Source organism: Diorhabda sublineata, chromosome X, assembly GCF_026230105.1.
Source record: "Diorhabda sublineata isolate icDioSubl1.1 chromosome X, icDioSubl1.1, whole genome shotgun sequence".
NCBI classification, from domain to species: Eukaryota; Metazoa; Arthropoda; class Insecta; order Coleoptera; family Chrysomelidae; genus Diorhabda; species Diorhabda sublineata.
This window is the reverse complement of record NC_079485.1, coordinates 26,720,657-26,742,392: the sequence shown is the minus strand read 5'-3', so window position 1 is coordinate 26,742,392 and position 21,736 is coordinate 26,720,657. Positions and strand designations below refer to the sequence as shown.

General features: G+C 33.3%; 1 protein-coding gene across 5 annotated transcripts in view; it reads left to right on the top strand.

Annotated features, from left to right (window-relative positions):
- Window positions 1-21,736, top strand: part of LOC130451252 (kinesin-like protein KIF13B) — a 93,021-nt gene that overhangs the window by 4,524 nt on the left and 66,761 nt on the right. For all 5 annotated transcript variants that reach the window (XM_056790152.1, XM_056790151.1, XM_056790153.1 and 2 more), the window contains exon 3: window positions 2,144-2,307. In XM_056790152.1, the coding sequence (XP_056646130.1) occupies window positions 2,144-2,307 (164 nt within the window). The remainder of the gene's footprint in view (window positions 1-2,143; window positions 2,308-21,736) is intronic.

Here is a 21,736-nt window from a genome sequence, read left to right as displayed (position 1 = left end):
TCTTATTGAATGCGTAAAATGTGAAATTTCAATTTGTTGATCATTTATATATTTACTTGAGTTTGTTAAAGCCGCTCGACATAAGGCAATACAACGTGCACAGATTAAGTTCTGCAGATTTTTTCATGCAAGAACTCGCACTTGCAAGATTATCAATCTAATTACATTTGTATTGCGTGCAAGTTGCAATTTCTAGGGAGAAGTCTAGTTACTTTTCGCATAACAATCCAAATGTCCATCAGGTTCAAAAAACGAGGCAGCAGCAAATATCATTATTGACATTTATTCACTGACCACTTTTTTCTTGTTCGTTTCACTTTTCACTTTCATTCCACTCTATGAAATACTGACTTTGGAAAAAATTGCATGCAATTTCTTGCACATAGTCTTGCACCATGTCAAACTGCCTTGAGCAATTAACAATTTAGCTAGTAACTTTGCAATTACCATTTATTGATGACGTAAATATTTAAAAATTCAGCCATATACTATGGGGTATTTATTTAGTTAACAATTACCCATTTCTAGTTATTTTGTCATTTAAGGTTAAGAATCACTGAACTGAATGAATGTAGTTAACCTGCTATTTTGTTAACTGTATACAATTTCTTAATAATAAATTAGAAACTTGAAAGTTAAAGTGTACCTTGCAATCAAACCTTCAATGCAAAAGAAATATCACTAGTATCGGTTGAATAAACATCCAATAAATAGAACTGAGTGGTGTTTGAAATATACAGTTAGAAAAGGAAATAACAATGTAAATTTAAAAGTAGAAAGCCAGGTAATGTCTTCATGGGTATCAGTAATCAGTTCGTCACAGAAATATAATTTTTGAGATACAGGGTTGAAACTATTGTAATTAAAATTATTATTTTCTTGCGTTATTATATTGTTTGATTTGGAATTTACCATCCTCTATATTTCAGAAAATTCAGAAATATCCAAAGATACGTCACATTTTTTAGGCGGACAGGGGTCTATTGTTTCTTGGAGCAAGTCTAAATCGAGCTCACCAATTCGAATTTTAGGGAACAAAGGAATGTTCATTTTTTATTGGGTAATATGTATGACATACCCTAAGATCTCGCGGATTTTCATAGATGTACGAGGATGTATTGATATCTAGTTAGCCTAGACCAGTTCCATGCATAAACAAAATATTGCGTTACTATAGCAACGAACAATAACTTATTAGAAGTGTCAGTGTAAAGTTTGACGTCAAAAAAGTAAACCATAGTTATGCAATAAACTAAAAGAAAAAAGATGTCCACCGAAATTGTGAAAATCGAAAAATTGGAGAATCGAGCCATCATCAAGTATTTAAGAGGGTTAAGAGGTAAGCAGATTTACGAAGATATGCTTGATACCCTTGGTGATGAATGACCTTCGTATGCGATCGAGAAAAATTGGACTGCAAGTTTCAAAAGAGGTAAATTTTTCTTTGAAGATGATGACCGATCGGGAAGACCAGTTCATGACATGATTTTATCAGACCTTCGAATTGGGCTGAAACGGATATCTGTAGCACTGAATATTTCATATGAATGCGTTCATCTTATAGTTCACGTCAATTTGAACAAGAGAAAAATTGCTGCAAAATGGATCCCCAAATGTTTTATGCTGACCAAAAGCGTGCAAGGGTAGAAGCATCGCGTTGGATCTGTGCTCGATTTGAAAACGTTGTAGACATCTTAAACCGAATTGTTACTATGGATAAGACTTGTCGTACATTTCTATGATCTAGAAACAAAGCAACAATCGATGGAATGGCAACCCTCTGGTTCTCCAAGACTTAAGAAGTTTCGTGTCCAAAAATCTGCAGTTTTTTGGGATTGCCATGTAGTAATCATGATTGATTTTTTGGATACGGGTAGAACATTAACTGGAGATTACTATTCGACATTAGCCTTCCTGAGATAATAGCCACTTCCAGTATCTCCGGAAGTAAATGCTTCCGCATAAAATAGATATGATAAATCGATTTCTCGTAATATCAATAGTCTATGTATAGAGTTTCATGACGATCGTCGGGGGGTGGCTTATCATATTCTTACCACGTTTCGCTTTAGAACAAACCTCTTCTATTTTTTACTGTGGCCAAATCCACAAACTAATAGCATCATTTTTATATTTGTTACAGAAAGCAACCAAAGACGTTTGCTTTCGATCATTGCTTTTGTTCAGTGGATCCAACTAAAAAGGACTTCGCTTCCCAGGAGGTTGTTTTTGATTGTTTGGGACGAGATATCCTGGATAATGCCTTCCAAGGATACAATGCATGTATTTTCGCATATGGTCAAACAGGTAAGAATTAATTTATGATATTCATGATAACACTATGACCCTTAATGTTTCTTCCTAATCTCGTTAAACGATACTGATTATAATAAGGATCCTTGTACCTCTCTCATTTCTTTTTCAATTGTTCCTCAAGGGGCACTATTATTCTTCATTTTATTCATATTTCATATTACAGCAGCTCTCCAAATTTTTTTTTCTATTGGTTCTAAGATAACTTATCTCCCCCTATTCTTATACCGAATACACCATTCCATTTGCTTTTCTCCCAGTTACTCCCATCCTCCTAATCTATCTACACACTTTATTTGTCATATATATTTCGCATAATGCGAAACTTAAATCGTAGTTTAGGATGTGACTTGAAGAAATTTTAAACAATACAGTTATTTATAGTACATTACCATTTTTCGCTTCCCACATAGTTTATTTGATATGTATTGATAAAAATTGGTCTTTGTCAATTATGGAAATCAAGAACCAGTTGACATAAATAAAATTACCCGTTTCCCGTATGCAAAATACAAATTTTCGTGTAGATTTTGTGAAAAATTTGGTTTGGACATAGTGTAACTGTTAACTTTATGTTTTCGAAATTTCGGTACGAACCGTAAAGCACCTATATATAAATTTAATTGAATCTGAACCACAGTTATATGATTTCACTGAGCAACATGGTTCATAATTTTTTGATGAGAATCTTATATATGGAGAAGTCATTTTTGTTTAAATGTGAATGGTTATTCATTACAGTTTTCAATAAAAAATATCCCGTTATAAATCGATATGAGCTGATAATCAACACTCCAAATTTCTTGCTGCAGTGGTGAATCTATCACTTTTTCGGACCTGAATCTTCGTCAACGAAAATTTTCTTAACGATATCACTCAAAAAAGAGCATCCTCGCTTTCCGAAATTATCTTCCCAGACTCCTTTCAATTTCCCCCTTTAGACAAACCAGGGTTTCCCTTATTAGTAATAGGGGAACAAGTAAGTAATGTCGTTTCTGTACATGACAATATTTGATTGTAATATGTCAGCTTATTGTGTACCTTGGAGTCGTGTCAAACATTTTAAGGTTATAACGTCTTGTCCACTTCTTAATAATTGAATATTGAAATTTTTGTGAAATTTGGGGTGAAATTGCCAGACAAATACCATTGGTAATAATACAGCTGCAACTAAAATATGTGCAATGTTTAAATGTCCGTAAATGGTTCTCTAAGTTCAGATCTGGTAATTTTGATTTAAGTCGACCACGTCATGGGACCTTGCATTTATAAATACTGGTAAACATTTCCCCGAACGAATTCCCTCAATAAAACGTCCACACCTGAGTGACCGATACCTTACCCAGGAAATTCCAAGTAATCTTCTTAATATCCAACTAGCATACAATTAAATTGATCCTGCCCAATATACCTGACTTTGGGAGAAACCAAATTCCTTCTACCTGCTCTTTGTTCCATACTGACACGAACCCAGGCGAGGCGTTTGGAATTGTGGAGAAATTCATTGCCTCGAGACCGCGAAGCTATCAAATCACAATCTAATCGAAGCTGCGCCGTTTCCGGAGACTTAGCTCCAACTTTGTTTATTGTGCTACTTCTCCACTACCCTCGACACTAAGAGTAGCGCCCATAGATTTATGACTCGCGTCAATCAGGAAGGCAGAGAAAATTAGAGAACGAGAAAATCAATTTCAGACAATTAGTAATTATAAAACACCCTAATCAAGCTTGATCCACCATCCAAGAATATTTGCAATAGATTGAAAGCATAAGCAAGATGGGTGTTTGGCTCCCCCTTAATCTGTCTTAAAAGAACAAAGTCAACAGATCCATCAAGTGCAATTTATTGCTTCGATGTAACCATACAAAATCGTTTTTTGATTACTAGAGACGGAAAATTGGTCCTGTATGATAATTCTAAACGCAAAAGGCAGTGGCTCTGTCCAAATTAATCACCACGAAGTACTACGAAGCTGGATTCACATCTCCACAAGGCGTTTCTGTGTGGTTGGTGGCGGCATTGTTCATTTAGTATTGCGGAAACCTCGACAAACTGTTAATGCAGATTTTTATTGTGATAATTGAACTGAGTGAATCAATCTTAAATCGAAAAGTATCCTGCGTCAACAGAATAGGCGTTATCCCGCCATTAATGACTAGGGGCTAGAAGTATTCTTTTACCCTCGGCTCTCCATTTGTGCCATTTTATTGGCAATACAATTGGATGATGCCTAAAATGCCATCTCGAGATATTTCTCTCAAAAGTTGTTAAAAATTTGTTCGTGTGAATTCAATTGCAGAAACCGACATTACTTTTCAGCCCCCTTTCTACTTAAAATACATTTTTTTTCCGATTCCTCGACTACTCTACCTATATTCATCATTTCATCTTCCGATGCTCATTTATATCATAGAAATGGGAATTTCCCTTTAACTATCTTTCTCAGTACAATAACTCCAAAAGCATATTATTGCGAAAAATTCTATATAAAGATCCGCTATTGCCACCCCCAACAAATACTTCAACAAATGATAAATTTCAACTGAATCAGCTACCAAACATAAGCCAATACGCCAAATTGACAAGTTTTATAGATTACATTTGCCAGTAAGTTAAATAACAATTAGAAACATAACGAGAATAAATGCAGTAGTTATTGCTCTAAGAGAGAATACATTCAAAACATTTAAAAAACTTCACCCTGAGTTGTAAAAAATATATGCTTTTATTTATTTATTTCAAAATTAAAATAATTAAATAATAAAAGTTGAGTTTTTAAGACTTTGAATTGGTTTATACAAGGAATAAACCCAATTAAGAAAAATAGTTATTTATGATACAAATGAGCAAAAGTAGTTGACGCACGAGTTTCTATATTTGAGGTTGAAGGCGCCCCAGTATCGAGAGATTGTCGATTTGGGCTCTGGTTCAACCAGTGCGGAAGTTTCTGCTCTATGTATATCCTCAAATTCTTGGTTTTCGCGTTAAAATTTTTTTTGCGACGGTAGATTTCTACTCTCCGTGTCGTTTAACTGTTAATATATCTACTCCCGAATCGGCGAGTAGAGAAGCAGACGATCGCCTAAAACAGTGACCTGTGTAGTCCTTGGGGTTGGGCAAATTTGTACATTGTGCCACAATGGATGGAATCTTCCCAATGTGGTTGATACCAGCGGGTTGTTTGGTACATTTATTCTTGCGATATGTCAAAAAAGAAAACTTCTGAAGGTTCCAAAGACACATATTTTGCTTAAATATCTAGGAAACTTGGCGAAGTATCTTTATTATCAATCACAGTGAACCTTCTGGAAGTTTTGTTTTTGCTTTCTCTAATATTTATTATTAGAATATTTTCGGTTTCCTTAACATCTGTTAGCAGATCGCAATAACTCCTGACGTCGACAAGTGCCACCATTGCCAAAACTGGTCATCACATAATAAATTTTAATTTTTATATTTAACAAAAATTGATAAAAAAACGCGTCTGGCATTGCCGAATTGTTAACTTTACTTTGTTTACTAAACTAAGCCAACTAAATGGTTGAAATTTGAAAAACCGGTAGATCCAAATAATTATAAAATAAAAAAAAGCTTAATAAGAAAAAATAAACATACAAAGAAGACGCCCACAGCTCGAGGAGTTGAACCGCGACTGCCACCGTGGTATATCATTGCTGCATCACTTCAAACCCGCTGTTCACGTTGTCTTATTTGAATAGTAGCTCTGCCATAATTTGTTAACGCGCGAGCTGTAGGTACGTGTCCCCTTGAGACTAAGGGTCGAGACTTGTCTTGTGCTATTGTCCATCTGCGATCCGGAGACTCAACATTCATTGCAGTCTTGAAACCTCGATTATGTCGTGTCCACCTGAAACTAAGTCTCTCTCTCTCACAGTGACAAGTTGAGTATACATTGTTTTATTCAAAAAAATAGATTCATGTCAAGCGTTTACTTTTATTGTGGCACACAAAATTGCCCAAAAACAGAGAGTGGAAAAATAGAATTGTTGGGTGAGGAAATGGGTGGATAAAAGAAATGAATTGGGAGCGTGTTCGACACTCTTAAATGAACTGAGGGTAGAAGATGCACTACAATCTAGAAATTTTATCCGGATGTCTGCAGTGTAACTTTAACTCATTTTGGATTTCGTTAAACACCGGATTCAAAGGAAGACACGAAATTTCGAAATGCAATTCCTCCTCAAGGCAGATTAATGGTCACATTTCGATTTCTGACTTGATGGATGAAAAGTTCAGAGGCAGTACATTATAGTGATAAAATAATGAATCTTGATATAATTAATAATAATAAATTTAATGATTAATGTATAGATATTTACCTGGTTTCGTAAATTGTGGATTTTCCGCTGAACTTCATTCCCGTCACAATTTTGGAGTTTTTTGCGATTTCGTCAAACTTATTCATTTTTTTTATACATTATACGTTGGACATTCCATGAAAACTCATGCTCGTCATAAAGATGAATCAAGTCCATTACTCCACTCTCTTTTATCAGTCATTTTCAAGAACAAATTTATTTTAATTTTAAAATCACACTGAAGTCTCCGAGATTTCTGAAACTTTTCCAACATGACCGGAAGACTAGAGACTTAAGTCTCGAAAGTGGGGATATGCGCGTCCATATGTGATCGGTGCGCTCTTGGACTTGTCTCCGACACTTCTCTCAGCCCCCATATACATCTGCGACTCGAGTCTCAAGATTGTCACAGGACACGTACCTTTAGATTTGCGTTTTTTTAATTACACCAACACAATGCATTATTTTAATAGATGTATATCACAGTGTACATAAAAATTGTTATTATATCATGTCCTAACCTAACCTCTCTTATTATTATTATTGCGTACCTTCATCATAAGGAATTCATTATCTGATGCTTCATTTATAAAATCCAAAATCTATTCCCCTGTGAAAATTTTTGATTTCTTTGGTTTATGGCTCTCTGATTGTCGTTTTATGAAGGTGATAAGTTTATGAAATATACTTATATCAATGTTTAAATTTATGGTAGTTTTCAACTTTGGATAATGGGACCATAACGTTGATGATTTCCATTGACATTTATTCGACTTTTCTGAGAAATATGCAAGAAAATTTTCAGTGAAATTTTTAGTGTCGCACCAATCAATAATACAACAATTAATATTAAATTGGATGCCGCCAGCTTTTTTATGAACGACGTTAAAAGTGAACAAAGAAAAAGTGGAAAAGCTGGAAACACCTTATGAAATAAATTAATAAATAAACTAAACAAACTATCCTCCGAATTAATATTTATCACTAAAAACAATAAAAAAGTTTCAACAACAAATAAATTTATTAAAAAAAAAATAATAAATTATCAACTGCGTATCCAAGAGAGCACAACGAATAAAAACAGTTATAAATTAAAAACAACTCAGATTTCTATGTATTAAAGATAAGACGGGGAATTTTTTATGGATAGTTGCAACCCTCAACTAAATTCTATAGAGCTGCGGAAAAAAATGAAATGAGTGAGAAAACGGGAACACAGATGGAAATTCCTAATGAAGAAACGAGTAGGTAGAACAGATTTGAATAAAAAGGAGCTTATGTTTTAACGTATACAAAAAATTAATCTATATTTTTTTAAAATATAACCAAACTGGAATCTGTTATATTCCCCAAATAAATAGAAAATACGAAAGTATCATACAAAGTTTTCTTAAAACAAAAGGAAATCCATAAAGATAACTGGAATTTTTGTGAGAACAATAAAAAAACAAAGAAAAACTTGCCAGTGAATAAAGAGAATAAGATCTCCACAAATTCTACTAAATTCACTTTGATTTAAACAATTTTAGAGTGTAGATAGATAGAGGACGATTTAGAAACGAAACTGTTTTATTGAATTCTTGGAAGGGAGTGGGAGGTTCCATAACAAAGAATCGAGTGTTAAAATAAATAAATCAGAAGTGACTACTGTGCCACAATACGTCAACAAAGGAATATTCAAGATATTTGAAGAAAAACGTAACCGAGTGGCATGTTACATCCTTTTCTTGACATTGTGGAAGAACTATAGATTTTTAAAAACTATAAAATAACTCTTTCATTGTTAAAAATATGAAATACCATTTTAAACAAGTTTAATTAGGTAATGTCCTACTTTTCAGTATATTCAAAAAAGCCCAGAAAAGTTCAGACTGTTTAAAATCTACAACTCTGAACATTCTAGCAAGAGCTTTGTTTACACTAACACTTAATATGTAAAGACGATTTAGCTTCTGTGGCACTCATTACGGTAATGGATGGTTTAGTAGACAAAACACAAACATCTTTGTATTTGTTGTTGATATGCATCCATCTATGTGGCCTAAACAGAATAGTGGCGAAACATGTAGAGAAAAGATGAAACAAAACATTAGAATGTTTTCAAATATTATACAAAGTATTTTTAAACGAAACTAAGACGCCAAGTGGACTCATGTGAGTAACATAATAGATTAATTAACTTACTGATTTTATAATCTGCATGTGTAATGTTTCACTGAGAACACTGTTTACTGCTATTTAAACTGCTCTTACGTCTGACATTCTCAGTACATTGAAATTTATCCCACCATCTAATGCTGGATACATTTGTAAACAATATTACATTATTTATAGCACTTGGACACCTTGAAGTGGAAGGGAACTCTAAAGCAAATAGCTTACTAAAACTGATAGAATTGTTAGAAGATGCTATTAACACAGAAATCAGTGTCAAATATAAGGATATATGGTCAAACAGAAAAGTTTACACAACGTTCAGAGAGATTTGACTAAGGATGAATGAAGAGTAAACAAAAATGATGATAAGAATCACGAAATACTCAATCTAGGAGACCATTGGAGTGATCACTTATACTGTGCACTAGCACTACTAGCACAAGACTCCAGAAATAGAAAGTGATAACGGAGAGGAATAGACGATTAAGCATCTGTTTTATCGGTGCCCTGTCTTGACGGTAAAACGACGGTAAATAATGTAGAAAGACACAGTAGATAGCGTCGAAAAAATGGTAGAACTAGACATGGAAAAGTGAAAAACATTATTCTGAGTTAAAATTAAGTTATACAAAATAAAGTTTGGTTAGCTATTTATCAAAGTTTCCGATTTGAGGAAAATAATCGGTAACACAATGGGCCTCAGGTCTCCGAGTGATCGAAGTTGCCCGTACTAACCTAACTTACAATTGTTGTAGCTGTCCATCTATATCTTAAATGAACTAGACGCCTTTGAACCAGACATTAACAGAGTTCCTACTTTTCCCAATATACTTCATTACAGCAAATTTTTTCGAAATACTAAGAGTACATATTGAAGTTTGTCTATAAGGCACTGATAATGGAGAATGAGCAGTTACTTTCTTATTTGCTACCCAAATCATACATCAAATGCAAGTCGGCGTAATCGCTAAAGGTTTTGAAAAGATTGACAGCAAACTGACATTAAGTCGCTTGCAGTTTTTAGATGAATATCACGTAGTAGCTTATTTGAAAGTAGCCTACTAAATTAAAAATAATTATTAATCTCTTTCCTTTTACCAGTAATATGATCGTCGATAATATTTATTTATTCATTAGTTCTCCAAGAAATGTTTGGTTGTGTTTTAATACCTCCTCTAAGTATTTTTAGTAAATAATAAGAATTTATGATATTTTTCTTCAGAGTCTTTTTTTATGGCGAACAGTTTCCTTGGCAGGTACAACGATCTAAAAATCTACATATTTTCTAAACCATAAATTCTATCGAATTAAACAAATAGAACCTTTTTGTTAAAAAAAAATCAATTTAAAAATTCATTTTTGCCATTTTTAGATTATACAGGTTGTCTCTGTAAATGTGACGGATTGTTAAACATTGGCATGAGCCGCCCCTGGCATTCAGATTGAGATAGTATCGTAGAATTATTTATTCCGTTATCATCCATTAAAAAGAACTGAGCAAATATCGAAAGTTGTGCATAATGTTAATCTACAGAAAGTCTAAACGAATTTCTATCTTGCGCTTTGTAAAAAAAATTCTCCGCTACGTAAAAACCCACCAAAAGACCTAAATTTCGGTGTAGAAAGTATATAAGATATTGCGTGTTTTTTTTTATTTCAATTAATTCCACACATTGCGTGTCAGGTTTTTGAAAAAAATTAATGACAAGGGCAAGAGTGTATGACTAAATTTAATCAACTCCAAAATAGTTTAACTAGTTACAAACTAAACCGTTCGAGTGGCGCTGTTTTTGGTTAAAGGACTGAGAGAGGGAGAGAGAGAGAAAAATGCTTTATTGACAAAAAATTGTTACAATTTGTAGACAAAAGCTTCTAAAAACTAGAGAAACAAACCTAAAAATAAATATACAAATAAAAGAAAATATCAATATAGGTAATAGATAATAATTAGTATATAAGTCCATAGCAAAAATTAAACCAGTATGCAGCATGCCCGGAATTAAATATTATTATTGGAATAGAAGTCGTTTACAGAGTAGAAGGCACACTCCAGTAAATATGCCCTCAAAATGTTACAAAATGCGGGAAAAGATGATATCGATTTTATTTCAATTGGCAAGTGATTATGTATTTTTTGCATTGTAAAATATTGAGCCCTTAACTAATTCTGAACGTGGAGTAGGGTAGGTAAAGATCGTGCTCCGCGTTCCTAAGTGGATAGCCGTGAACGGATGTTTCTGAAATTCTCGTCGTTCAAAACGCTTTTTTTAGAGAATTATTTAACTAAGTAATCATATGTTGTAACCCTCAGATTGAAAAGAATTATCCCTTTAAAATGTTTTTAAATTCATAAAAGATAATATTGGAAAACCTGAGCAAACATCGAACGTTGTGCATAATGTTAATCTACAGAAGGTTTAAAGGAATTACCATCTTGCATTTTCTAAAAAATTGAAAAATTCTCCACTATGCAAAAAAAAACAAGACCTAAATTTCGGTATAGAAAGTGTATAAGATATTGCGTGGTTTTTTTAATTTCCATTCATTGCATACATTGCGTGTCAGGTTTATTAAAAAAATTAATAACAAGGGCAAGGCTATTCGGGGTGTATTAATAAATTTAATCAACTCCAAAACAGTTTAACTACTGAAGGACTATAAAAAATTTGATGAGTTGTATTTTGTGATGTACGTTGTTTTTAGAAAGACTAAATGTTAGTGCAGAATAATAAATCTATTGTAACTGCATACAAATTTTGCACAATGGTTACTCTGTAATAAAAGGAACTTATCACAAAGTAGTGCATAATATAGCAGTAGTCATGGATGACGCATTTACTACAATGGAATTTCATTACTCATGTTCATACACTGCTTATTTACACTTAAAATTGGTAGAGTAAAAATTTTAGTCCAATAAAATGTGTCCGCGAATTAGTCAAGATTTTTTTAGATTTATCCTCTGGGAAGGGGCGGGAAAATTTTTTGTTGTGAATTTTCGAAAAACTTGGAAATAAACACAAAAATGGTCTTTTGAAGGTTTTCATAGTAATGATATATACAACGTTATGTTGTCTAGAGCTTCAGGGATGATAAATACACTTCTAAAAAAAATATAACTCGTTGAACATTTATCATTTTTCCAAAAAAAAAATGATGAATTTGTTATTAATTAACCATATTATGACAAGTTTTGAAAATTTTAAGCATTATGCTCGATTAAAGAACACGTTTTTATTAGTTTCACCAGTATGCTTATAACTGACAAAAAAACATTTTTCGAAAACATGTAACCATCAACACATCCCTACTATGATATGTACAGACGGGTTCAAAATAGCAAATCAGTTCAAAAACACAGAGAAACACGCTCTTACAGTTCATTCTACTAAAAATAAATTATAGTTTAAATAAAATTCAGTTTAAAAACACTCAGAATGTGATGGAAAAAATTATTCCACTGACCCCTGACTGAGAATCAGACACTAATCTATTGGTTAAAAATTTATTTCCATTGAGTTATGTAGATGGAAGAGTAAATTTCATTCAGTTTTTACTTTGTTATAAAAAATTTGAAAAAACATCTGAAATTATAATTCATAATGTTTTGAACATTGCAATTTTCAGCCAATTATGATTTTTTAAACTATAGTTATCATAATCATTAACTTCTAGCACCTCCAATTGCGAAACATTAAATGATCAACATTTATTTTTTTCCAACTTTCACCATTTCCCCAAAAACTCCTTTAATCGTTTGTTCCTGGTCGATTATTCCAAAAAAAAAATTGACAAATCCATTTCGTACACTTCAAAGTTCACTTATTTCGAAAATTCGGGAACCAACCTATTTGAGGATTCATTTCCTACATTGCTATTTCTGTGTGATATTTATTACATGACACTTAGGTCTGATTATTGTGTAAACACACAAAAAGATGTTTATAAAGTATGTATTGAATACGAGGTGTAAGCAAAATATACAGTAAATGAATATGTACCCCTTCTGTACCCACCTAGCTAGTATACTCCAAAGGCTCTTTGGTCCTTTCAGCCATTTTGTTTGGTTATATTTTATTCACTTATATGTTATAAGGACCTTTAATGAATGATATACGAGGTATATCGACAAAGCTCCGTTTGGTTGTATAATTAAAACGTGTACAGATACAGACATTTTATTCATTATAGAAAAATTGATGGTTGCTTTTGGAAATTTCAGTTTTGCAATAATAATTCCGTGAATTAGTGAACGTGAGATTTGCGGAAATCAATAACAAAAGCACTGATTGCAAACTTAGGTTTCGCATTTGAGTGCGTGAACAGTAATCAAAGGCGGGCGTCCTCATCGTTTTCCATCATACACTTATTGAACTGCCTATCCCATCATCTAATCATTGAATCCCTAATTTTTTCAGTAAAACGCAAGTTTGCCGATAAATTTCACTTTCTTTGCATTTAGAAAATGAATCATAGATCTGATTTCATTTTTCATGAAGAAGTACTACAAAAAACAAGTCAGTAGAAGCTATCTTAAATAGTGTATAGTGTAGTGTAAATTTCTTCTGCCTGCAACTGCGATCGCAGCACTGCCGCTGTAGAAACTTACATTGTGGATATACCTCGTAGAACACATAAAACCATTCAAATTGTCGGAGACAAAAAGTATTTCTATAATATCTTCAAAAGGGGTTTTTATTGGCCAGATTCTAATCTGCTTGAATTTTTAAAAACTTGCTTGATTCATGTCATTCAATTGAAATTACCTATGCAACTGTTATAAAATAGATATTCATTGTTCAATACGATGGTTGCCTTTTAAGTTTTTCCCAAAAAAGAAACAGAAAAGAAAGTTCTGAAACAAATTGTTTTATTGTTTCACGAAGTATTCGCCTCTAAAGTCTATACATTTGTACATTCACTCAAACTCAAATTCTTCAAACATTTTCCCCACATTCCACATTTTTTTAAGTCCTGAAGAGCTTCTTAGGGAATGAAAATCGCTGTCCGCGCATCTTTTGGTATAAAATTGAGAACAAGAATGAGACAATGAGACTTTAATTCGACGTTCTTCAAATATTTAGATGTTTGACGTGCTCTATGGAAGTTCGCTGATGAACACATGTTTCTCACACCTAAATGTACATACAAAATAGATTGTATTGTGATATCCTAACAGACGTCTTCAGCTTTCTTAGCTGTGAGTCACATGCCGATATTATTTAATCAAGTCGCACACAGCATTGATGATTCTCGGGATAACAACCGATTTTGTCCGATATTCATCATTGACAGACGCACGACCATGACGGAATTCTGTAAACCAATTGTAAACAGTCTTCTCTGATGATGCTTTATTACCAAAAGTTGCACGAAGTGATTATATGCATTATTGTTGAGGAAGGCTTTTTCAATATCATGATTATCATCAAACATGAGCTTCCACGGGTGATTTGTATTTTTGCGCAAACTATATTTTTTTAAGCGTTCACTATTAACCAGTTAGTCAATTACAAATACAAGAAACCTTGATATTTGTATCAATATTTCTTTCAATTGGAACCTAATCTTCTTAAGGCATTCGTTTATAACAAGCAAAGTGATGTACAAATATTATGAACATTTGAAATTTAATAAACTCCATTGGTTGTGTAGGGGTAGAAGGTAGAGGTAGAATATAAAATTTCAGCTTAAAAAGTTTCTCCTTTTCATCTCCCAAACGAGCGGATCTTCGCATCGTCTCTAATTTTATTCTTGGAAATAAACCGGATCCACTTAATGAAAAAGAAGGAGTAGTACACTTATTCATTTTTATAAGACGTTCTAGAGTTTTATATAAATTAAAAAGTGAAATACATACAAAAGAAATCCAGTTTTTGTGAACTGGAATTGATTAATTGAATAAATTAAATATATTTTCAAAAGATCTATTAATATTTAATTTACGTCTAAGTTGGAATTCCTGGAACACTCACAATTACACTCTCTGACGCGCGTTTCAGTAACCAATTTATCGTCTTCAGTCTCTGATGGCAAGACGGTTGCCCTGTTCATTCTACACCACGGATTACTGATTGGCTAAATAATCAGTTCGTTTGATAGATCTTCGGATCGTACAATAAATTATTTTTTTGATTGGGGAAGGATAAAACGAAAAAGTTCCAGACACTTACCAAAAAATAGTGACATATTGAAAAATAGAAAGACTCGTAGTTTAATCAATTCCTAGAGAACAAATACAGGCAGCTTTTGGACGATATAGAGGGGGATTAGTGGGACTTACTGTTTAATCTGAGGTTGTTAACATACTTTAATTGAATTATCACTAATTAGTTTTAAGCCAGTAGTAATAAGCTAATTGTGAATTTTTTAATATAACAGAAATTGTGAATATAGTTAACACTGGTTACAAAATTTGGTATATGGGCTTAGATATTGATTCTACAACTTTTTCCATATTTGCCAAATATTTCCGAAACATGCTTGATACTTTCAAACTTAAAATTTGTGTCTAGCCGGACTAAACATCAAAAAATATAATTTGAAATCGAGAATTTTTATCCGTTTCACATAACACATTGTACACGAGAAATCATTTTTTACTAAAGTCTATTTATCAAAGAAAAATAGTAAACCAAAACAATGATCAGTGCGTGATGAGCACGTGAACATCCCGGGCGAAACGCGGCGCGGCATCGATATTAGTCTAAATCAGTGTCACCATAATATACCACTAATAAAAAGCCACGTGCGAAGGGCGAGTGCCGCGACGCTGAATAAGCCGTTAGATCAGGTGTAGTACAGGAACGGCATCGTATTATCGTACTGCAGTGAGATTGTTTATATTTATAAAAATGAAATACAAGAAAATAATGACAAGACTGTTGATGACGTTATTTCCAAAACGGCAAGTAGTTCGGGACTATCTTCTTCAAGTTTCTACCGAATCGCTCGTGAGTGCAGAGCTAATCATTCAGTGGCCGACCCAAAAAAGTGTCCATCAAGAAAAAAAATTTACAATTCAAATGATGATTTCGCCAGGAGCGCAATCAAGAGAATTGTGCACAATTATTTCTTTCAAAATGAGTTACCCACAGTGGATAAAGTTTTGAGAGTAGTTAACGAAAATAAGGAAACTTGAGAAAATTTCAACCAAAATGTGGAATGATTGTCATTGATATCCAAGGTGAGACCCTTATTATAAATATTGATGACAGTGAAATCTCAATGTCAGCTGATGGGGAATAAAAAATGTGTTTACAGCGGTAGAAAGTTAAGAATTAATTTTAATGTTTCAATACTACATATTATTTTTCGATTTCTGTATTCGGTGTTAGCAATAAGAGGCTATATATAATCATTGAAAAACTTCGAATATTATTCCAAATTTAAAATATATCAGGTTTACATTACGAGGATGTATTGATATCTAGTTAGCCTAGACCAGTTCCATGTATAAACAAAATATTGCGTTACCATAGCAACGAACAATAAATTATTAGAAGTGTCAGTATAAAGTTTAACGTCAAAAAAGTAAACCAGAGTTACGCAATAAAATAAAAGAAAAAAGATGTCCACCGAAATTATGAAAATCGAAAAATTGGAGTATCGAGCCATCATCAAGTACCTGTATTTAAAAGGGTTAAGAGATAAGCAGATTTACGAAGATATGCTTAATACCCTTGGTGATCAATGTCCTCCATATGCGATCATGAAAAATTGAACTGCAGTCCCCGAAAAAATAAAAATATAAAACGGATATCTGAAGCACTGAATATTTCATACGAACGCGTTCATCCTACAGCTCACGTCAATTTGGACATGAAAAAAATTGCTGCAAAATGGATCCCCAAATTTTTGAATGTTGACCAAAAGCATGCAAGGGTAGAATTATCGCGTTCGATCTGAATGAGACTTATATATTGTATATTTCTACGATCCAGAAACAAAGCAACAATCGATGGAATGGCTACTCTCTGGTTCTCCATGACCTAAGAAGTTTCGTGTCCAAAAATCTGCTGGAAAAATTCTTGCTTCTATTTTTTGGGATTGCCATGAAGTAATCATGATTGATTTTTTGAATAAGGGTAGAACAATAACTGGAGATTAGTATTCGACATTACTGACGAAGTTACGGGAAAAAATTAAAGAGAAAAGACGCGGAAAGCTATCCAAAGGTGTTTTGTTTTTGCAGGACAACGCTCCTGTACACAAATCTCATGTTGCCATGCAAAAAATTCGTGATTTAGGGTTTGAATTACTAGAATACGCCCCTAATTAACCAGATTTGGTTCCGTCCGACTATCATCTTTTTCCTCAACTGAAAAAAAATTTAAAAGGTCGTAAATTTTCTTACGACTAGGAGGTAATAAAAGCTGTGGAGGTCTGGTTTGCAGAACAAGAAGAAACATTTTTTTTTGCAAGGTCTAGAAACGTTTCAGGTTTGCTGTAATAAATGTTGACATTGAAATTTTTGTTTGGTTCTATAGTAGGCTAAGAATTTTTCAATATATCCTCGTATATATTGTGGTAAAAATAATTGTGTATAACTATTCATAATTTATTTTATTAATCTGCTGTATGAAACTTAGTTCTTAAGTTCCGAGTACGGTCCTGTTACATTCTCGACTTACTTTGGCGTTTTCAACACTAATCATATGCACTACGCCTGCATATGTTTTGGTTTTCTATTTTTCTTCGATATATAGACTTAAGATAATAAAAAAATTTTACAAACATTCTTTTCACTGAATAATACGAGCAACCTTCATCATAGCCACATATCAAATCAATAATTTATTTGGCACCACCAACATATGAATCATTTCACAATCTTGAAAATTTCCATTTATGATTTCATTTTGCTGAGATAAATGTATTAATTTATGCAAATGGTTTTTATTTATAGTAACAAGCCGCTTAATTTTGACAGTCTTGGAACATCACACACGTACACACTTAAGTTTCAACGAACATATGTTGGTTTTTCTAAAAATAATCTCATTGAGGAGGTCTTTAGCATCTTATCTACAGGGGGAACGTGCAATTTTCCCAACATCTTCTCGCTATTTATGTGATATAAATACAGTAATTACTTACTATTGAACTACGAAATTGAAATATAAAATTTATTACATTTTGCGTTTTGTAACCAATAGATCAGAGTTTGATTCTCAGTCGGGGCACTGTTCGATAGAATTTAAGTTTGGGCTACGCTCTGGCCAGTCCATAGCCGGTCATTTCGACATCCTATAAATACTGCCTTACGAAACCTGCAGCATGTGGATGTTAATACCCCCGCTCCACCGCCAATTTCAATTAAAATCAACTCCATTGAAATGCCCACCGAAACCATCCAGGAATCTCCTCCAAAAGCCACGTTTTCTTTTATGCAACACTTCGCGAATCTTTCTCCAGTTCTTCTGAAGACTTGTCCTCTTTTATCGCTACTATGCAGGCAGACTCTACTTTCATCGAAGCCCTATTTTTCATCAGTCCAATTAACGTGTTCTCTGGCAAATCATAGAATGATTGCACGGTGGGCTGGGGTAAAATTTGGGCCAGTAGCTGACCTTTTTGGTTCAAGGTTAGCAAGTCTTATTCTGATTGTCCAGCCACTCCTCGCGTTCTTCTGAGCTCTTGTTGGACAACAGTAGTGAGGGTTCGATGTGCTGACATTGAATCGGTCATCTCTCTCGGATGCGCACATTTTTCCTTCGGAACCGCGCCTTCGATAAAAGTTCCACTATCTTGGTAACAATGGTAAAATTTGAAAACAGCAGACTGACTCATGTTTAGCGCACTGACCACTTTTTGCTGACTCTGGCCTTGTCGCAATAGGGTGACCGTATAAGCAGCTTTATCATTTGTTGTTTCCATTTTCAGGTAGAGATTGTTATTAACGAAGATGTGTATCGATTGACGTTTAATGGCTAACTGATAGTGATGAGTCAGGTAGATAACCTTTTATAAGAGTTATAAGGCTAATTAGCACCATTTCAAACAAACATATAAAGGGTAGTTAAGGTTCATAACCATAACATATTGTTGTACTGTGAAAGCAAGAAACAGTACAATATTTTATATGATCTGGAAACTAATAAGGTTTTACTAAGAAAAATACATGTTCGAGCTCAATTCTTTTTAACAGTGACTCGCTATTGCAGGGCTGTCATCTGAGTCAATTGTATTGCTTACTTCTTTGTATAACTAACGCTAAAAGTTTTTAAATGTATATTATTTTTTGCTTTTATTTTCACCCGGTTATAATATGTACAGAAGCGTTGATAGTTGCATCATGATTTTCGAAAAGTGTTTTGTGTTCGGGTTGGTAGCCGTTAAAAAGTCAGTAAAATACATACAGTTGAAACTAATAAAAGTATGTCATTGACGATGTGAACTTATTCAAATTATTGAAAATATACAAACTATTAACTATAAAAAGTAGTTATTTCGAAATGATTCGACATTGAAGATTTCATCTCAATGACAAAATATTATTGGTAAAATCAGGAAGGTTTAATCATTAAAAAAAACATGTTTGTTTGTCATATTAATAAAATGGAGATGTGCTGTACAGAAATAGAATAATAAATGAGGAATGGTTTATGAACAGCAGGTTGAAGAGTCGGGTAAACAGCCAACTTTTTCAATAATTCAATTCACTTAAAATGACAGCCGCGGCACGCGAGGGTGTTTCACAGAAGAAATAATCAATAAAGTCTATAGATTTTTAAACGAGAAATATATTTCGTAATTCAATTTTATACATATATATAAAAATAGGTCTTGATTTTAGGTGTTTTCTGATTAATAATTAATTTTTAAACAGAAAATATTTTTGAAGTTTAGACCTAACGTCGGTCTTTCTCAAAATATAATCCAATATTAACGTGTGTATGGATAAATCACCTGCAACATTTGTCCTACTGTGTGAATCAAGATTAATGTTCATCAGTACAAATCGGTGACAGCTTTTTTCTCGAGTTTTTCTTGACCTCTTCAATGTTGTGAAATCGACGCTCTTGTATGCTTTTTTTCATGCGTGGAAATGAGAAAATGACATGGGGCCAAGTTATACGAGTAATATGCGTAGGGTAAAATAGTCTTTTTGACGAACACTTCTTTGCAATATTCTTGCTTCTCGTGACCACAAAATCTCGAATCTTTTAAGGCTGTCTCTAACATTATAATAGTTCCAGCAGCATTTTTACAGAATTGAAAACATTTCACAACTACACGTTGTTGATTTAAACTTGGCATTATAAAAAACGAATTAATAACAATGTAGTTACTGCAACTTCAAAAACTACTGCAGACGAACCACATCGATATCACCGGATCTGAATTGCTAATATGGTGTGTTATCTAACGTCCTACGGAAGACTTGTTAACAAAGTTGTGAGGTCGTGGTAATAATATATCGTGCAGACCTAGAGCTGGATACCGGTACTGAAACTATTTCACTATTCTTCTTTACTTCCTTCTAGATATATTTTTGGTTTGGTCTTTCAAAGGTTTGTTATTCCTTCTTTATCTTTGTTCACTTTCACGATTTTTCTCAATCTGTGTGTAGCGGAATTTTTTCTTTCTCTAAACTTGACACATTTCCGAACCATCATCTTTGACTAAGCACTCTCACAAAACTTATATATAGGGTCCATTTAGATCGAAAAGTAATTTTAATTTTGTATGAATATATCTTTATATTATATTCCAGGAATAGGATGATTTTAATTTTGATCCTGAAAATAACAGGTGCGATCGTAACGGTGAATTTGCCTGGGAAGTGGTTTCTACGTATATTTATTGGCAATTCTCGGTTTTATTAACATATAGTAGTAATAACTGAGTTGAAAGTGCACGGAGAATTTTATAACCCAATATCCAATTGAGTCTCAACTTCAGTCTCTTAGTTGCTGAACTAATGCCACGAATATAGGATGTTGTATTACATAATATAGCGACTTTTGGGGGCTTGAATTCGACTTAACTACTTATTTATATTGCACAACGGATTCGTGGATTCGTAAACAACGGAAAACAATTTTCAATTACACAGCTTTTTAATAATGAGTAAGTTGCCAAATAATTTTATTGCTTATTTGATTATGTAATGAAAAAGTAGTTTACTTTCAATCTGAATGATGAAAGATAATAAACCAAAATCGTTCAAACACTGTTTAATATCAAGTCGATTAGAAAATTCATTTTTGAAATTTAAATATTATGCGGCCTACTTTACCGTTGTTACGTGTCTCTGTCTAAAATCTTGAAAAAACTTAAAATTTCAGTTACTGTTATGGAACATTTAATTTTTGGATATTTTCGTTACAAATTTGAGAGTATCTTTTCATAATAATTTTTGTATAATAGTACGACGATGGTCCCAGAAGTACATGCCACAACAAAGAAAACATAGCCAAACTAATCCGAGGTGGCTAAATCTGGCAAATAAGATGCACGAGGTAGCAATTCAAACTTCAATTCATTAAGGCGGCTTGACATAACGCAATATAACGTGCAAGAAATTGCATGCAAGTCTCTGTAAACAGTAGAAGTAAACAATATCCTAACTTAAAATTTTTACTAATATTTTGTACATAGTTTAACAATGAAAATAACGAAGCTCAGTTTTAGGAAAGTCCGCTGATCTGCATGATTTGATCAAGAAATATTGCGTCTTGCATTGCATTGCACGTTGTATTGCATCATGTCAAGCGGCCTTTAATTTTATCCATTGCAATAACGGATGTGTGACGTTATGAATTGTCTTTCGTTTCAACCAAATGCGGGCGTTGTTGCTTGATTTCTTCGCTCAAACATTGCCTAAAGATGGAACGATCTTTGCCTTCTTAGGAGCTGGTTCTCCTTTTGCAGTCCATTGTTTTGATTGCTCTTTTGTTTCTGGTTTGAAGTGGTGTACCCACGTTTCCTCTATGGTTAG